This window comes from Engystomops pustulosus, chromosome 8, assembly GCF_040894005.1.
Source record: "Engystomops pustulosus chromosome 8, aEngPut4.maternal, whole genome shotgun sequence".
Taxonomy (NCBI): domain Eukaryota; kingdom Metazoa; phylum Chordata; class Amphibia; order Anura; family Leptodactylidae; genus Engystomops; species Engystomops pustulosus.
This window is the reverse complement of record NC_092418.1, coordinates 75,551,933-75,571,366: the sequence shown is the minus strand read 5'-3', so window position 1 is coordinate 75,571,366 and position 19,434 is coordinate 75,551,933. Positions and strand designations below refer to the sequence as shown.

At 40.4% G+C, this 19,434-nt stretch overlaps 1 protein-coding gene across 5 annotated transcripts in view; it reads left to right on the top strand.

Moving 5' to 3' along the window:
- ITGB2 (integrin subunit beta 2) overlaps positions 1–19,434 on the top strand; it is a 69,098-nt gene that overhangs the window by 3,540 nt on the left and 46,124 nt on the right. The window contains exons 2-4 of one of the 5 annotated variants that reach the window (XM_072121281.1): positions 1,431–1,525; positions 2,177–2,273; positions 8,938–9,007. Coding sequence is in view for 2 of the 5 variants with exons in the window: in XM_072121279.1 (XP_071977380.1) it covers positions 16,968–16,986; positions 18,926–18,984 (78 nt within the window). In the remaining 3 variants the exon portion in view is untranslated. Of the gene's footprint in view, positions 1–1,430; positions 1,526–2,176; positions 2,274–8,937; positions 9,008–16,840; positions 16,987–18,925; positions 18,985–19,434 lie in introns of those variants that run through there. The other 4 variants (XM_072121283.1, XM_072121279.1, XM_072121280.1 and 1 more) reach the window with 4 other exon arrangements.

Here is a 19,434-nt window from a genome sequence, read left to right as displayed (position 1 = left end):
CATTTTGACATGGAAGATTTCCTTTAAGCTTTATTGTGAATCCTGGTTCTTTTGACAACCCAAAAGTTTTAAAATCCCATTGTCACAGAGACCAAAGAAATTTTGGATGGGCTTAAATTATAAAATATACAGTTCCGACTTACATACAAATTTAACTAAAGAACAAACCTACAGAAATTATCTTGTACGTAACTTGGGGACTGCCTGTTTATAGAAAAGCGAGATTGATAAATAGGTAGAAATAGGATGTCTATAGATGATATCGGTATATTTGAATAGATAGATTTGAGGGATAGATATAGAAGCTATAGATTGATGTATTGAAAGTGAAAGTAAAGTGTGTGTGTTGCTGTAAGGGACAATGTCATCAGTTATGTTCTGGTTTATCACCGTTTACTTTCCATCCGTTATATTTTTGTAACGGAGGTAAATAAACAGAAATCCTGATGGTAATCTGAACTTAGCCTTAAGGTGCAAACACAGCCATATGTCCACCCGGCAGAGAAAAGTGGCGCACGGCCAGCACACACGCGGAAAGATAGAATATGCTGTACGGCGTGTGTACCGCCGCTGGGCCTCCATTGCCGTCTATGGAGACGTATATATGCGGCCGCATATACATCCACACAGACGGCCGTCTAAATGTACCGTCAGGAAACTATCAACATTAGTTAACCACCAAACCTGTTTCTATTTCCCAAATACAAGAATTTAGGTTTAAGGGCATCTGCCTTTGGGAGTTACGCATCCCATATGCGGTACGATTGCAGTTAAAGTATAACAAAATAACAAAAAATTACAAACTACTGATCTGCGTTCCTCTCAATCCTGGCAGTGGTCTTCTTTAATGTTGACATGCCTGGATCACTTGGGCTGTGGTCACACTTTCCACTAGGCGTTGTCCGTTCATAACCCGACGCCAGTGCACAGGGGGTGGTCCTCAATTCGAATGCCCATGTGTTTCCGGGGAAACGCATGCGATCGGCCCCATTTTTTCATATATAGCAATAGCACTTTCCTAAAATGACCCCTTCTTGTCCAGGAATCTGTTTGAAGCACATTTGCTCCACAACAGTCAGTGATTTTATCCTATTAATATCTCACCCATGTCACAGTCTATTTCAGTATCTAAATGATCTACTAATACTCATGTATGGTGTGGGGGGAGTTGTAGCAATGACTTCCGCTAGGTCTTATATTCAGGGGAGGCCTTCTATATTTTTAAGCTTAAATAAATTGTAGTAGGTCTTATTTTTGGGGGTGTCTTATTTTCAGGGATATTGGTTACTGTAAGCTGAATGTTACTATTGATTACTGGGGGACATAATAGTGATCTCTACGGGAACAATAGAACAGTATTGTTTGTGATAACAAAGTGAAGATGATACTGGAGCGAGGAACCTAAAATTTTTGTGTTGCTATATCTGCAGAGAGGAGTTGTGGCTGGAAGAAGCTGATATGGCATCCAAGAAGAAGAAGAAGAAGACGAGAAAGACTCCTTCAATGAGACAATGTCAGACTTAAAGTAAGTGCTGGCAATACACATGAGATCGTAATTCTGCACACATTACTCAATATTCTTTACACTTAGCTCGGGTCTATTTTTATGTACTTAGCTTACTTTTAGTAGTGTTTTTTTGTACAAAGCTGGGTTCTGGTGCCGCAATTATTCACTGGACTGGGTTCAGATGCTATATTTATTTACTCATCTCGGTTGTGATGCTTTATTTTTTCTTCTAATCTCAGTTCTGGTGCTGATGATCCTTAGTTCTGTGATGCTTATGTACCGAACTTGGTTCTGGTGTTGTAAATATATACAGACTTGGTTTTATTTCTGTATTTACTGTAAGTATGGGGCTTGGTTCTGGTGCCATATATGTATAGAATTATGCTATAATTAAGGTTTATGGTTCTGGTGTTGTAAGGGTTCTGTCTTTCAGATCTATGCAGTTAGCAAAACATTTTTGTATTTATGGTTTGTATATGATTTGAAACATGAAATAATTTTATATACAAAAGGTTGATTTAAATAGTGTATTAATATAAGGTGCTTTTGAAATATTGGAGTTGCTTATTAGGGTAGGTATCCTTTTTCTTGCATCCTAAGTATAAAGCCTGTTGTTTAAAATGTGAATCCCACCCCGATACTGAAGTTTGCTCCTCCTCCCACTTTTAGGGTGAAGTGCGAGGAACAGGACAGCGTATCCCACTGAATCTGCACAGTTTTAGCCATTCATTGTTGGACATTTCAGGAATCTATTAAAGTGCAGAAGGTAAAGGGCGTCACAGTGTGTGTGGGAGGATTGTAATCCAATGCGGGTGCAGGCTAGCAAGGTCTGATGCAAAACCTCATGGTGGTGACACACATGGCGTTTTTAGGCTGTTTTGAGCCGTTTCTAGTGCGTTTTCAGATCGTAAAAACCGCATGCGTTAATAAACGCATACATTTTTGAATTAGATAATTGGTCAAACCTGTCAAAAACGCATGCGTTTTACGATCTGGAACTAAAAACCTATAGACCTATAGTCCTTATATTGTTGCATGTGATCTTTAAACTATTGTAACATGATTGGACAATGTGCAACATGTTAAAAAGATTATGGGGCTTACTTACTAAGGGTCGCGCTGCTCACTTTCATCGGCCTTTGCACCTTTTTTGGGGATTGCACAGCTTGGACAGATATTTAACAGATTTCTGTCGCAGCTGCGCTGGCTTCCTTGCGACACAAATTGTTGGGCGTACCGTCAGACTATCCAACTGAGCGCGGGATTTAACTTTGAAATTATGTTGCAAGCCAATGTATGTAGAAAGGAAGTGGAAGGTGAACTCCATTGGACCTGACCGGGAAAGCGACACATGCAGGATATCGGGCGCTCAATCTTAGTGAATCACTGCACAGTGCATTTTCGTTGGGAAATACACTTTCGGTGAGCTCCGTGGACCAGGTAAGTAAATGTGCCCCTATATGTACAAACTGAATGATGTAATGCTTTCCATACTGGTGAATAAGGATGTAGCTGAAGCTGAGGACCCCCTATATAATTTGATTTATTGGAACTTAAGACGTGGATGAAGGTGTTGGCTTAGACAGGACTTACGGCACATGTGGTTAGCCCAAGTGGTGCCACCAAATTATTCTCTCCTCTGCTAGGTATAAATGTAAACTGAAGGGAAACTCAACTTCCCTTCTGAGACCTATAAGATGATAAGTTTCTTAAAGAGGACCTGTCATCCATATAAACGCACTAGGAGGGTCACTTTAGTAAGCAGCTCCTAGTGCTGCAACAGATGTAGCAGTGTTACACTGCTGCGCTGTACAATGGAAATGCCAGACCACGCTGTAAGCGGTTGGGCGTATTCATGAGGGGGCGGACCCAGGTGCTGCATCCCCCCCGGACCGCCCCTCCCAATCCATAAGCCGGCGGTGACTGCTGAGCTTTATGCGGCATTCACCGCCTCCTAGTCCCGCCCCCTCATGAATATGCCTGACCGCTTACAGTGCAATCTGGCGTTTCTATTGTACATAGCAGCAGTGTCTGCTAGCTTTATCAGAGGGTTCCGATTACCCTAGCAGTGTTACACTGCTGCATCTGGTGTAGCACAAGTAGCTGCTTACTTTAGAAAGCAGCTCCTAGTGCCTTATTATGGGTGACAGGTCCTCTTTAAATGTAATAAGGATAACAAAATAACACATTCTCTAATTCAATGTTATTAACTAAAATTTTGCATTTCACAGATATAATTCCAACCTGTCTCTATCAGTCCTGGTGTACACAATTTCAGTTGCCCCTGTTTTCCGACCATGTATCTTCTGACTTGAGGGTCGACAGCCATCTTTCCTGACGCCGTGAAGCAGAGCTATTCTCTGCTCAGGATAGCGTGAGGAGAGCTACAAGCTACAGTTAAAGTTCTTTATTTGGGGGAAGGGGGAGGGAGGCGCATCAGATTTGATACTGTGAGAGCACAGATATAGCAGAGCTATTGGGGCACATTTACTTACCCGGTCCAGTTGCGATCCAGTGGCGGGTTCTCCGATGCTGATTCGGGTACGGCCGGGATTCACTAAGGTCTGTGCGCCGATATCCTCAAGGTGTCGCTGCTGCGCCGCGGTCCACTGGAGTTCACCGGAGTTCACCATCTATTTCTTGGTGCAGGTAAGTGCGTGTCAAGCGACACTTTTTAAAAAGAAATACAGCGGTTTTTCCGGATCTGTCAGGTTTTCCAACGGCCACGCCCCGATTTCCGTCGCATGCAACCCGGCGCCAAAATCCGATTGCGTGAGCCAAAAACCTGGCAGAATTCAGCGCAAATCGGAAATCGTCGGGATACCTGACGGAATCGTGCAATTCGGACCGTTAGTAAATGAGCCCCATTGTGTAATATGCATCTCATGGATCTCATCATCTCTGATCTATTTCATCTCTCTATGTGTCAGATACTATTACATTGTTCAGAAGGAAAATTAATCATGCCCATCCAATTGTGGCAGGTATTGGCTCCTTGTTTGAGCCCCTGTCACAATATTTGGACTGGTTACTCCGCCCCCTTTTACAAAATATCCCTTCATATGTGAAGTATACAAACTCCTTTCTGAAAGTAATAAAAGATTTCAAGTGTCAGGAAAACTTTCAGCTTGCCTCAATAGACGTGTAAAGCCTATACACTCATATCCCACAAGATTTGGGTGTAGAGTGTGTTCAGGACGTTCTGACAAATGCCCAACGTAGTGACCAATATATAGATTTTGTGTGCAAGGATTTATGCATGGTTTTGGCACACAATACCTTCACATTTGACGGCTAGTGGTTTGCCAAGAGTACCTGTAGGGCTATGGGCACTCCCGTATCATGTACCTTTGCTAATATCTTTCTGGCTTGCTTTGAAAGCCGATACATATTCTCTCTGGACAGCCCATTTGCGTCAAACGTGAAGGCATATTATCGTTATGTTGATGATGCCTTCCATGTAAACAAAATGCGATTTAAAGCTTTCTTTGGTGGGAAAAGGTTGAAGTTTCTGGATGTTGTCGTGAGCGAAAGAGATGGTAATATATGCACCACAAATTGAGGAAACCGACTGCAACAAATTCCCTATTACACTTTGATAGTTTCCACCCGGGACATACAAAAGAGAGTCTCCCTTATGGCCATTTTTTGCGCCTAAGAAAAATGACTCACAATTCTTCTTGCAGACGAAAGAATTAAAATCCACATTAATGGATAGGGGATATCCACCCCATTCCCTTGAAAAAAGCAAGGAAGGTGCCAAGAGAGGTTCTGCTGCAACCCAGGGGAAGGAATAGGGACAGCAGTCAAAGGAGAGATGCCGATTCTCGTTTTGTGTTCTCCTTCTTATATACTCCATGTCAGAGTTTGATTTGCTCTGCTTTTTATAAGCATTGGCATAAGATCCTGACCTGACGACTAAAGTATCGAAAAGCCCCCTTATCAAGTTGGTCCATAGTAGATTCATGTCCCCATGGAGCACACAGCTAAATAAATGTGTCCCCATCGGTAATTACTGCTGCGGACATTGCAACCATTGTCAATGTAATGGCCAGCTTAAGACGGTCTCTTTTCGGGGGTTTCAGTCAGGTGCTAAAATCCTTCATTACGTGTCGATCGGACCATGTGGTGTATGTAGTATATTGCCCGTGCAGAAGATTCTATATTGGAAAAACTGTTAGGAAGTTCTTTACCCGTTTTAGAGAGCAAGTAAAATCTATAACGACAGGTAGTGGTTGTCCCCGGCTAATTGAACATATTCGTATGCACCACAAAGGGGATGCAGGAGTCCTAAGGTTCTCAGGGATAGAGAGGACAGAACCCATCCTGACAGGAGGGAACCGATCGTGGCTACTCCTACGATGGGAGAGTAACTGGATTATAAGATTTAATGCCCTGGGACCCCTAGGTCTGAATGACCGCAATGAACTTAACGGCTTCCTTTGATGCCTCTACACTCAGATGGTACACTACAGGTTTTGTGATGCCATGCGATATAGCATAATACATGAAATGCCCAATAACTTAGAGCTATAATACCTATTGTCATAGTTGTACGATACTACCAACTTGCATCCATGTTAATAATATATTTTGTTTTCTTTCTGTTGGTTTTTAACTCGGGCACATAAGCCTTATGCAATATTGGCCATGCTGACATTTTTAGTCCTATTGCTGCATTGTGTTTTAATTCACCTCTGTACCACTTGTTTTTTGAAGCAGTTCACACTATGTTTTCTGAAGGGGTATGTCCCGTGTTGGTGTTCACTCCCCCTCCCCTCTGCTTGGTCAAGTGCATTGAATGAGTTAAACATTGCTTGGTACCGCCCGTCCGTGTTCACTTATATACCTGGTGTTTCCTGGATGGGCAGTACCTTTTGGCTTGAGAAAGCGCTGTTCAACACGAAACGGCCCCGTTGCCACCGCATGCACCCTCACTGTACCTGTCGCTTCAAATTAAATAAAGAAAGTTTCCAGGAAGAAGCCTAAATGGGGATGTTGGAGAGCGTTCTGCCCTCCAGCGTCACAGATCGCTGTCATTGGCCAGTCTGTATTGACTGACGAATGACAGTGATCAATGTCACAGGACCAATAAGATTGCTGACACGTCCCACCGATGTGTTACCCTGTCTTGCGGCAGGGTGACATCAGAAATCCAGGAAGCAGAACATATCGGACGCTGAGCATCAACAGGTTCAAAATACACAGGGAGGAGATATATCAATGTGTCGCACATTAAACCAGTGCAGAGTACAACTAGACCGTCTTCTGTTGTGACAGATTTATCACTGTTATGGGCATATGGCACAACAACGTAATTTTTTGGTACCCAGACTTATTTATGTGATGCCATGCCCCTCATGAATATTTTTGAGCAACTTTTATTAGATGGAAAATGTCTGATATGGTCTAAAACATTTAGTAAATGGGGTGCAGGGCATTTCAGACAGTTATTTGGCAGATAGCTCCATGAATGACCCTCACTAAGTTACTATGTAATGCGATGAAAACATAAATGGATTTCATTGGAGAAATATATTTAAGGGAGTTCACTCGGTATTGAAAAAATGTGTCAGCATACATGCCTGCTGCATTAATAAATGATTTGAGTAAGCATGAGCTTACTCAACAAGTAAGCTTGTTTTTCCAGGATGGTGTATGACTTTGTTAAGATATCAACCATTATGTGTCAGAAACTCATCCTAAACTGTAAAAAAGATAGGTTAAATGAGGATTAATGTTGTGTAGGATTGATTGACCATATATTTCCTACCCCAAAAAGATTGCTAGGTATGTCCAAGGGAATTCATCACAAGACTTTTTTGTCTCAACTGAGACAAAAAAAAAGTCTCAAAAAGTAGCACAAGAAATCAGTGATAAATCCCACACTAGTGGTTACATCCCGACCAGAACTGCACACCTTGTTTTGCCTGCAGCTAATGCTGTGGAACGCACGTGACAGTGGGCGTGACGGTAAGTTTTCAGCATATACACTGAACATATCCATAGACATCGATTGGTAGATGGAGGCATCCTTTTTCCCTTTGTCTGTCCAGTATATGTAACATCCAGCAGGAGACAGTAGTTTTTCCATCTTGCTTCCTACTAAAGAGCGAAGAATACACTCAGAGAAAGCCATAACAGCCTACGGCGCATGGATGCAATTGTACTGCCATTTATATAGACAATTACATTACTTGGGAGGTACTATGAATATTGGCAGCAGCTAATCAGATCTTCACTCATCTTGCAGCTTTCATGCAGGAGCGGAGGAACAGGAGGATGTATTCCAACGCATAAGCCTAATAGCACTTAGCACGGCGGGCATACGGCGACGCGCAGGGGGAGGAGGAGGTGAGCGCCGCTCACCCCCACCCCTCTCCTTAGGAATATATGGCACACTGCGCAGTATTCCGTCAAAAGATAGGACATGTCCTATCTTTCTACGGGGGCGGAGCGGCACGGTGCCGCACTTGTGCCCATTGCCGTCTATGGGGGGCTATGTACGGCCGTATATACGTTGGCCGTATATACGTCCCCCAAACGTTCGTCTGAATGTAGCCTAAAAGGGGAAAAAACACAAAGAGCAACATTACATGATCATCTCTCCAGCAGCCCCTCCAATCTGTAAGAAACTCCTGCTTCTTATCTTCATACTCTTCAGTTTCATAGAGATAATCAACATAAGAAACCACAAGCTGTGAAAAATTAATATTATCGGATGTATGCTGTAAATCTTTCTGGTAATTGCTGTAAAAATTCTTTTACATGAGTACAAAGCAAATAAATGTCTGTATAATTGTTGCAGAAAAGATTAGCTCCTATATAACAGAGGTTGGCAGCGTTGGGGATAACATCCTAATCGAAGTGTGTGAGTGAAGAGGCACATGCTGAGCTAGCCGATCCACCCGTTAGGTGTGAGGGTGTCCGGCTCTCCTGATTGGTGGGGACCCTCCTATAAGACTGTTGATACAGTGCCACACTGTTATTTTAACATAGTGAAAAATATAAATAAAGAACAAATACAAGGAAAAAACAAACCCTCACATTGTTGTATCTATTTCTTTTTTTAGAGGTTTGTCTCCATGGTCTTTATAAAAGATTATCTTCCGCTTGACTAGAATAAGTGAATTCATACAAATATTCACATTTTTAGAACCAGTGGACAATTTTAAAATAAAAAAGGCAAATTATCAGGGGAAAAGCAGCAATCTATGTCACTGCCATAACATCACTAAAGATGAAGGACTTGTAGTAGAAATGTGACTATGCATTTATACTCAACTAGACAAGGACTTTCACAGGAACTATAACGCCTCTTAATCACCCTTTAAAACATGCTCAATACTTGCTGACCAGAAGAGAAACAGCGCTTTCATCATTACTGGCTTCATATTGGTTTCCTCTTTTTACCCTTCCTGTTCTCATAGGATGCATATGAAATAAGACAACAGCTACAAATTGGTGCTTGAGCCTAGATCCCGAAGTCCTACTAATGCGGTAAAGTATTGCAAGTCTTTTATATACACTACATATAGTAACACTTGTCGTTTATATACCCTGTATATACCCTCTACATAGTATATGTCGTTTATATACCCTCTACATAGTATATGAACTGTATGCCTACATCTGCTTGAAAAACCTTACATATCCAGTTTTGTTCCTAATGAGTGGATAAAGGTTACTCACAAAATATCAGCTTTTAGTTTTTATTTGCTTATAATCTGTCTTAAGCCTAATTGAAATATGTTTTAGTGCTGTGTTAGAGCATTCTCTAGATCCTGTGAATTTATTTGGTACAAAACGAGTTACAAACATACCATTGTAATGGTTAATACATTCATGCAGTGAGAGATGCTGGATGTCTGTAATAAAGTGATGTCACAAGGGACTGATGTCAATCTGTTTTATGACAGATTCATTTCTGTTTACTTGAAATTTGCTCTTGAAGATCAATAAAACACTACATGGGTTGCACTTTATCGTCCATCCGGAGCAATCATCTTGACAATGTAGAACTTGCCGTATTCATTTTGTATTATTTCACAACTACCTACTTTCTTTCTACCTATGTATCTGACAACTACCTACTATATACATGTACATGTTGGTATCGGGAAACCATTTGTGTTACTGGAATTAGCTTTGTGTAATTACTTTTTTTTTTCATCTTTATTTTCTTTTTTCTCTGTCTCATAAAGAGAATGTGAATTGGATTTTTGCTGAAAATATGGCAGATTGTTATGTCTTTTCATATAAATATGCACCAACATGAATTTGGACACACTACTGGTATATCTTATACCATACTACTGATCTAGAGCCAACCTTGGGCAGTACTGAAATAAGGTTTGATAAAAGCTCAGCTAAGAATGTGTAAACTTGTAAAGGATGTGACACTTTTATATTTTTACTTTTTCAATTTTTACACCTTACCTTTCAAAAGCCAAAACCTTTTTATTTCCAGATTACAGAGCTGCATAAGGGCTTGTTTTCTGTAGAACAAAGCACTGTGCAATGATGATTCCTACCCACTGTATGGCACTGTCACTTCTGCCTATCTACACACTAGCTGTTGCTAACAGAGATTACTTTGGGGGCATTGGCATCAGCGTATTAAGACTGTTTGATTGCATTCCTTACCATTAACCACCCATGTTTTTTTTTGAAGTGGTGCAATGAGTACAAAGGGCTTGCAGATGGGGATACATTGGGACCGTTTTTGGGAAACCTTTAGGAATATCCATTCCACTTTGTGCTGGTTAAATGACATCTAACACCAGGATGAAGCATTGTAAACCTGACATACAGATGTGTGTTCCCTCTGCCAGGATCTGCTATTCTTTTAGCTTCTTAAGCCCAGATTTTTACAAAAAAATGTGCAAATGATAGTGAGGGGCTCTGGGCTCCATAGGTGTTAATGAAGTTTCTAGCCCCTCAGGCTCATTTTCATAATTTGCATAAAAGCCCTTTTTCTTAAAAACAAGGGCATAGGAAGCTTAAAAAAGAGTGGATCCCGCCAAGGGAGCACACACCAGTTTATCAGTGTGCATGGTTTACAATCCTTGATCCTGGTGAAGGGAGGGGAACATAATACATGTCAGCTCTAAGTCACTTATGTCAGTGACCCACTAAGTCCACATCTCCTACAGGCCTTGTTCCTCAATAGGGTTGGATCACCACTAAACAAAATGGGGCACATTTACTGAGGGCTTTGTGCCGTATTTCTGATGGACTTTGCACATTCTTTCAGGTGTAAACTGCTTGCACAGGTATTTAAGAAGTGCCGGCGCCGCTATCGTGTCGCACAAGAGCCTTTTGTGGTGCAGCTGCGCTAGCCTCCATTCGACACAAATTAGGGGGAGTTCCGGCGCTCAGTGGGACCGAGCACCTTATTTAACATGCAAATTGTGCCGCACACCCTATATTTAAGGTGCACCACAAAAAGGTTAGTGAACTATGTCAGTCAGTGTGGGAAGGGACCAGATTCATGATTTCTGGCGCACATTCTTAATGAATGTGTCACACCCAGCATTATACATGGAAAGAGCACTAGTGAAGTTTCCATCTTTCTAAGTAAATGTGCCCCAATAGGCAGTAGTAATGGAAAAGAATGATCTCACCAGCAGGGAGTGAGCAAGGGCAGCGAACACATTACACTAAAACTCCATTCATACGTCGACATACGCTTCATACGCTGTATTATACAGGCACGGTGCGAGTCTCACCGCAATGTGACCAAGCCATGAGGCCGCACCGCAGATGATAGGGAGTCCTATGACCGCAATATACAGTTATAGTGCCCATTTTTGCGGCGTGTGTGTCAACAGTATTTTTCTTAGTCTAAGCCAAATGTCTGCAAAAATGGGCTGTATGTCATCTGTGTGTCATCTGTTTTTGTAAATCCGCAACAAAAATTATGGGAGGCTGGCACATGATGTCAACAGCTTGCCCAAACCCCTATAAGTGTCACATAACTGTGTTGCCTAGCAATACACCATAAATACACATGACACACCATGTGTGATCCGTATTTTGTTCACCATTTTTCTCTCCATAAAAGTCAAGCCGATATACTCCTATTGCACCGTGATCGGATGACATAGATCTCTTTGAGGGCTGTGATGTGGCCTCAGATTGTGCACTAGGTCACGGCCCCTATGACCTGTGGATGAAAGTATATAGTGCAGTAGTAGTATATATATATTTAGCATATATACTGTGAAGCTATATAAAGGAAGTGTTTGTTTCTGAGGTGCATAAAAACAAAACAAATCCTTTTGTGTGTAACTTAAAGAACATAGAGTTGGCAAGAAATTTGATGAACAACATAGAGGGGGAAGAAAGAAATTGGAAGCAAGGGGAATAAGGAGAGGGGATGGGTGAGAGGGAACCACACACCCCTTTCTCCTGGTACTCCTGAGCCTTTCTGTCATCTGCATTGGTACCATACACGTTAGCTCCAGAAAGTGAGGAGAAGCAACGAAGGAGGACCAGTGGAACCAAGTTTTCTGAAGACACCAGCCCTCTTTAGATCAGATGGATCAGATTTTTAAATAGTAAGGCTAGGTTCACACCTTGTTTTATATATACGCTGAGTATATAACTATATATATATATATATATATATATATATATATATATATATATATATATATATATATATTTTTTTTTTTTTTTTAAACACAGTAAGTTGCATATACTCTCAGTGGAGCCCGGTAAAGTACTTCAGTGGAGGCAGATAAAGTACTGCTACATCTGCCCCTGGCCTCCACTGCTAGTACATTCAGGGAGAATCCCAGTGATGTCACTGTCCAATGACTGCTGCTGCTCCTCCATTTAGGGGGAGGAGGAGGCACCAGCTACATATCCCACTGTATTTGCATTTGAAGACCGTGACTTTGGCTGAAGGGAGGGGGAGAGTCCCTGAAGTGTGAAAGAGGTCATTGAAAGGAATGAGTCAGTAAGTCATCAGTGAAAAGTGAAAAATCACTGAAGCCAGGAAGAGAAAACCAATCAGTATGTGTCCATAAGCCAAAATGGCTTCTGTGAAAAATCACTGATGTGAAATAAAGCACCAATGTGAGTCTACCCCAAGGTGCACTCTGATATTTCTGCTGAATCTGTCCAAATAGATCAAGACAGACTCCAGCTCAAAGACGTATGATAATAATAATCTACATTTATATAGTGCCATCACATTCTGAAACGCTTTACATAGAGGACATATACAAATAAAATGACACATTATGTTTCCTCCACAGTAGTACTCAGGTCAGTGCTACGTAGTACTTCTCTATAATATCCTATATGATACTGTTGATACCTTTCAAAGAGAAAGAGACCCATATCCCGATTCGGAGGCGCACCCGTGTGCCTCCCTGTGCCCCCTGCTTACCTGTCCACATTCTACTGGCGGTCTCCTCGCACCGGCGCACGCCTTCCCGGCTCCTAGGGCGTATGCCCCAGCGTTTTGAGATTTAAAGTCGACCCTTCTTTTGTCCCCTGCCTTTTTGTGCCTCGTTCCATTGAGAAAGCTTGTTCCTGTATGCTCCTTGCTAGTATTGAGATTTCCTGTTGTGACCCCGGTTCCGTTCCTGACTACGTTCCTCTGCTGCCTGTCCTGACCTCCTGCTCTGTCCCTGACCTTGATCCTGTGCTGCCTGTCTCAACCTCCTGCACGATTCTGCCTCACGACTCTGTGCCTTGCCTCTCCACTACCGCGGACAAAGTCATGCTGTGGAGCAACCTGGTGGAACCAGGTTGCAGCAAGTCCAACCTGCTTTACGGCTGGCTCTGGTGAAAACAGGGTACCATTTAGACTACCCCTGAATCCTGACACTCCTCTGTGTAAAATACAGTTGTTTGTGGTGCACAGTTTGCCCCTTAAGGAGCTACTCACGTTATAAGACCGGTCCACACAGTCTTTGAAAAAGTCCACAAAATAGAGAAAAATATTTTCACTATGACCGGAGCTCCAAGGATTCTAAAACTTCGATGAATAGCACCAATCTTCAATTTCTCCTGCTGAAAGTATGTCACCATTCAGACTAGCACCATCGCATTCTCATTCTCCTCCTTTATTATATTGTAACTGGAAGAAAATATGCAGGCAGATGGTGTGGTACGTTCCAACAAGGTTAAAATTTATTCCAATTCATTATACTCACAAAAATCCAATAAAAATGCGCATATCACAAATTCACATAACGGGACGCTAGCTTTCTCTCCGCCCGACCCAGGGTTTCGCCGGCAAGGCTTCTTCCTGCTTTACGGCTGGCTCTGGTGAAAACGGGGTACCATTTAGACTACCCCTGAATCCTGACACTCCTCTGTGTAAAGTTTGGGATAAACTATAGCAGAAATTCTTCTCCCTCGGAAGACTGCAAAACACAGGATAAAAGTCCAATAATGGCGATAAATAGTGGAATATCTCATGTATTCACAATTATCTACTTAAGAGCTTGTTGAAATTTTGATTATTGTTTACTGATAATTTTAGCCTAAAGAGTAGGATGAGTGGGATGAAAAAATACTAAAAATAAACACCATCACTTGTTCTTATTATAAGTTCCTCCTAAACTTCCATCATGTGGTAACTGTGTGCTTTTATGACTTTGAGTCATTTACTTTTCACAACATAGCTAATGGAAATACAATAAGATAATGAATGTATGCCCCATTATTTCTCATAATAAAGGGGGATGTTTATCAGGGCTTCTGCGCCACATTAGTGGCATAGAAGCCCTGAATTAATTGCAAATGCTAACTTATTGCTAGCACTTGGGAATATTTCTCCATTTGCGCCAGTTCCATGTCAGGGGTGGGGGACGGCCAGCAGGGAGTGTGTTAGCATGGGGCGTTCCTGTCTCTGCACTCCTTACAGCTGGCAAATCTTCATATGTGAGAATAAGCAGGTCCTGGTACAGGAATAGACGCTGCACAGGCCCACGCCGGATACACATCAAGAGGCAAGCGCCGGCGTATGATAAATAACCCCCACATTGTGTATATTCGGTATACTTCATGTTTAGAAGATATGCCAAGATTTCAAATTTGCGTAGCAATGTAATCTATCCAAGGGATTTTCCTGCTATAAGAAGCAATGTTATATTGTTAAAATGATCAGAATGCCGGGACAGCTTCTTTTGCCCATAGAGCAGTAGAGCCTTCGTAGTAAGTGAATAGGTGTTGAAACCTGCTGAGAGAGCTCCTGCTGTTTTATATATCATCACTACGTGCAGTTTGTCTCACTAATGTCCAGTGGGCGACACATTTATGAAGCCGGTACTTGGTCTTCATGAATCTGGTGCACGCTGTAAGCGTCCCAAAGTGCCGGATCTGTGCACACCAGATTTTTTTCTGGTGCACTCAGTTCAAGGTGCGTTCGCCACATTTGTGTGCACTGGATTGTGTCGTGGCATGCACAGAGCAGCCACTGCACAATACTATCGCAAACACTTCATGAAAAATATGTGTGTTTTCACTTATTAGGGACTGTGATATTGTGAAATTGGGGTGAAATTGACAAAAAAACGCATTTTCACCATTTGCTCTGCTTTTTTGGCGTTCACTGTGCACTCCAAGTGGCAACTCTTCTTTATTTTTTGCCTTTTCTATCAGCACATTATAATGAATGTAGTATGGCAGTATATGATAGGATCGATCAGACAACCAAGGGTTAAAGTACCTTAGGGAGTCTGAAATACACTAAAAATAAAAGTTAAAAAAAATTATAATTAAAAAACCTAAAAATTCTAATCACCCCCCTTTCCCTAGAGCTGATATAAATAAACAGTAAAAATCATAAACACATTAGGTAACGCCGCGCCCGAAAATCCCTGATCTAACAAAATATAATAACGGTTTTTAACTTTGTTTAACCCCGTAATGGAAAATAGTGCTCAAAGTTGAGAATGGCACTTTTTTTGCCATTTTAAAAAATATTAAAAATTCTATAAAAAGTGATTGAAAGGTCGTACAGTCCTAAAAATGGCAGCATTGAAAATGGCATCAAAAGTAGCAAAATATTACACCACCCACAGCTCCGTACACCAAAGTATGAAAAAGTTATAAGGGCCAGAACATGGCAAAATCCCCAAAAAAATTTGTACAGAAGGTTTTAATTTTTGTAAATGTATGAAAACCTTATAAAACTTGTACAAATTTGGTATCCCCGTAATCGTAACGTCCCAAAGAGTAAAGTAGAAATGTCATTTGGGGCACACAAATGGGTTTTTTCACCATTTTCATTGTATTTGGAATTTTTTTCCAGCTTCCCAGTACATAACATGGAAAATTAAATACCGTCACTGTGAATTGCAATTTGTTACACAGAAAACAAGCCCTTCACAGAGCTCTTTACGTGGAAAAATAAAAAAAAGGTTATAGACCTTTGAAGGTGGGAAGTAAAAAATGGAAGTGATAAAACTAAATAGGGCCAGGTTATTAAGGGGTTAAGAAATTAAAACCTGTATGGAAATAATTCTTTGTTTTGTCATTTAATAACTTTTCATACTACGGTGAGCTATGAAATGCGTGATTTTTATGGGACAAGATGGCATCATAATTGTTACCATTTTGGGGACTGTACAATCTATTGGTAAATCTTTATTACATTTTGAAAGTGTTTCAAAATGGGGAAAATGTAGTGATTTGGCTGTTTGGGTGCTATTTTGTGTTACAAGATTTACATATGGAATAAACGTTTTTATATTTTGTTAAATTGTGACTTTAATCTCACCTATTCATAATTATGTCGATTTTCAATATAAAGAAAGGGGGTAAAGATTTAGGGTTTTTTCTTTATTTTTGGAACTTTTTAAAAAAATTTTTTACTGTTTTTAGTCCCTAGGGTGCTTTAACCCCAGGGTGTCGGATTGCTAATACCAAATACAGCAATAATGTAGTACTGCAGTATATGCCAGTTTTCTGAGTGATCTGTATCGGTCGTCACTGACAGACTGACATCTGTGGAATACCCTGGAGTCTCAAGGAGACTCTGGGCTGTCAAAAAATGGATCGTCTCTCCCTGATGACGCCACTGGGGAACAATAGTCCGTGCAAAGATAGCCGTCAGAAATGCTGATGACATTCCACAGGTTTACATCCGTGGTGTAAGAAGGTCCATAGCTAAAGATATCCCTATGCATTGGATTTCTGTTTGAAAGAAGACGGCATCAAACAAGGGCAGGTTTTTAGGCTGTTAGTATTTTATTTCCTGTATGAGTAGCATAACTTCATACTTTGAGTAGGTTGTAAGGAACCTTTCTGATATGCGGAGGTTATTGCATCACTCTCACATAAACCTCAAGTACCAGTGGAGGAAATCAGAAAGAGGAAGACGTATATACCACACGGAACATATAGGCGACAAAATTGAACACGTTCTATGTGAGTAAGAAATGTTTCCAAAAGACTAAAATGAACTAAACATATTTTTAAGGACAGACATCAGATGGGAAGTCTAGATGAAGGTAAGAATTTTTTCATGTATTTGACTGAAAAAACTGCTTTTGTGACGGAAGATATATGTAGATGGTGGGACTAAATGTACAGCAATAACTGAGCACCAGACCTTTAATACTATGTAACAATTAATTGTAGAATCTGCAGCTGTAGAAAAACTAATAAAAGAAAACCATCACACAGAACATGAAGTCACATTTTCTTCGAGGAACTTAAATACTCAATCACTTTACTAACCACCCTGCCAGACTCACTGTATCTTGGTTTTTGTGGCCTACTTAAGCGTGTAAAGCAAAAGTTGTGTCCTGAATGTGGTGGTTGCTCCATTTTAGAAACATTTCATCATGACACAGATAAAAATTGTAACAAACGCTGCTTCAAAATATACCATAAGCTGCCTCAAGGACCAGTGCTCTGTGTGTGTCATTTATGCTATTTTAGTTTTGTCATTTTAAACTTTATTTCTGAAAGGGAACTTAAATGTTTTATGAGCCTACTCAAACATTTACAGTACTTTCTATGGTGTTCATCCTAAAATTATCTAGATATGGGTTGCCTTCAATAATATAGTATAAAAGTCACGGGTGAAAAATTTCATAGCTACTGCTTCATTGAACAAATAGTAAATTGTATAGTGATTCATACTAATGAAGGCAATATATACATATCATTTTTTTTTTTCATTTTATTATATTGCACTTGCAAGTTTTTTTTGGGGGGGGGTCAATCATTTTTTTTCCTCCTTGCTTTTACTGTAATTTTTTTGGGCGCATTGCAATTTTTGCCTCTTTTTCGGGACATTTGGAAATGTCAGCCGGACATCTGTTTTGCTTCAGAAAGACACATTTATCTTCTATTCCAGATGTGTAAACTGTTTTTTTTGGTGCAAAAAACTCCAGATTAAACCATACTTAAGGAAAACTTGGAAAGAAGTGACGTCAGACATTTGTGCAACATTTGTAAAAAATTTCTCAAAAAGAGATCTGAAAAAAAAAAACATTTAACACAACGACAAAATTAGATAAATTACCAAAGAAGCAGACTGAAAAAAGACAGGCAAAAACTAGCCAAAACATACAGAGATAAGATAAATGACCCCCCTAAGTTTTAGAGTATCTTTTTTTGTCTTGAGAATAGGACACAGTGTACAACCATATTGTTTCACTCCTATTGTTTCAGCTGACCATGTTATTACTATGTATTGTCTTATTTTGTTTTTCTATGTACACAATGATCTGTAAAGGGCGGTGGAATAGGATGGTGCTTTAGAAATAAAGATTTATTTTATTATCAGGGAAATATTTGGAAATAATTGTTACAGTAAGGCATCTTTAAATGTTCACTCACTTTGCAACAAACTTTGCTTTAATTAACAGTAGGCTGTGTTCACATCTTGTTCTTTGCATAACGCTGACAGACACATTTTTCACTGAAAAAAAAAACTATTAAAAAGTGTGCTATGTCGTAGTCATCCATGTCTATGCACAAACATGCTGTCCTGTGCGTCTGTGTCCTTTTTCTATTTTGGTTGAGGAAAACATGAACTTTTTCATGTCCTTTGGAAAACGTATAACATATGCAAAATGTATCCTTTTTTAACATTAGTGTCTATGGACGACGTATACATAAAGTGTTACAGCGTATGGATCCATTGGTCACCTCCTTTTTTTATGCCTAAATATGATTAAAAACCAAACATAAGTGTAAAAACATATGCAAACGTATGCGATGGACACAATGTATATGTTAAAAAAACCTAGATGTATGACCAATAATGTATCCATTTTTGTCAAAAAACAAGATGTGAACCCAGGTCAAACTTTGTAATGTTTGTCAGCAGGGCAGTGCATTGTTCTCCACATCTGAGGTTAATATCATCCATCCTTCCTAATCTGCTTTTCACTCGAGATCTCTCCATTGACGGACACTGGTTATCTGTGATTTCAGATTACATAGAAGAGGGAGCGAAGAAAAAAGCAAGCACAGCTTCCATAAGGCATCTCAGGGTTGGTTTCACATTTACAAAATGAGACTCCCCATTCTCCTGATCCACTCTGGATAGGGAATAACACTAAAACTGGAGTCAACCCCTTTAGACACCACTCTCAAGTCCAAATGTCGCCAATTAGCTTTATCCAGGATTGACACATTCTCCCCCCAGTCCCAGGATCAATAAGTGGAGCTTTTGTGTATGTAGCCTATTAAAGTTGTCATGTGACAGCGTTGCCTAACATGCATGTATTTCTATACATACAGCTCATATCAGCAAAAAGTTACACTATTTATTAATAAAAATCCAAAAACTTGATAAACCTCATTAAAATGAAATGGAGATATCTCTATTAGATCTAATAGATGATGATGTGCTATTGATGTGTTATAGTATCTTAAAATAAGCCCACCATTGGATCTCCCGGTGGCTGTAGGGGGGGAGGGGTGGTGGTGTCTGTAGTCCA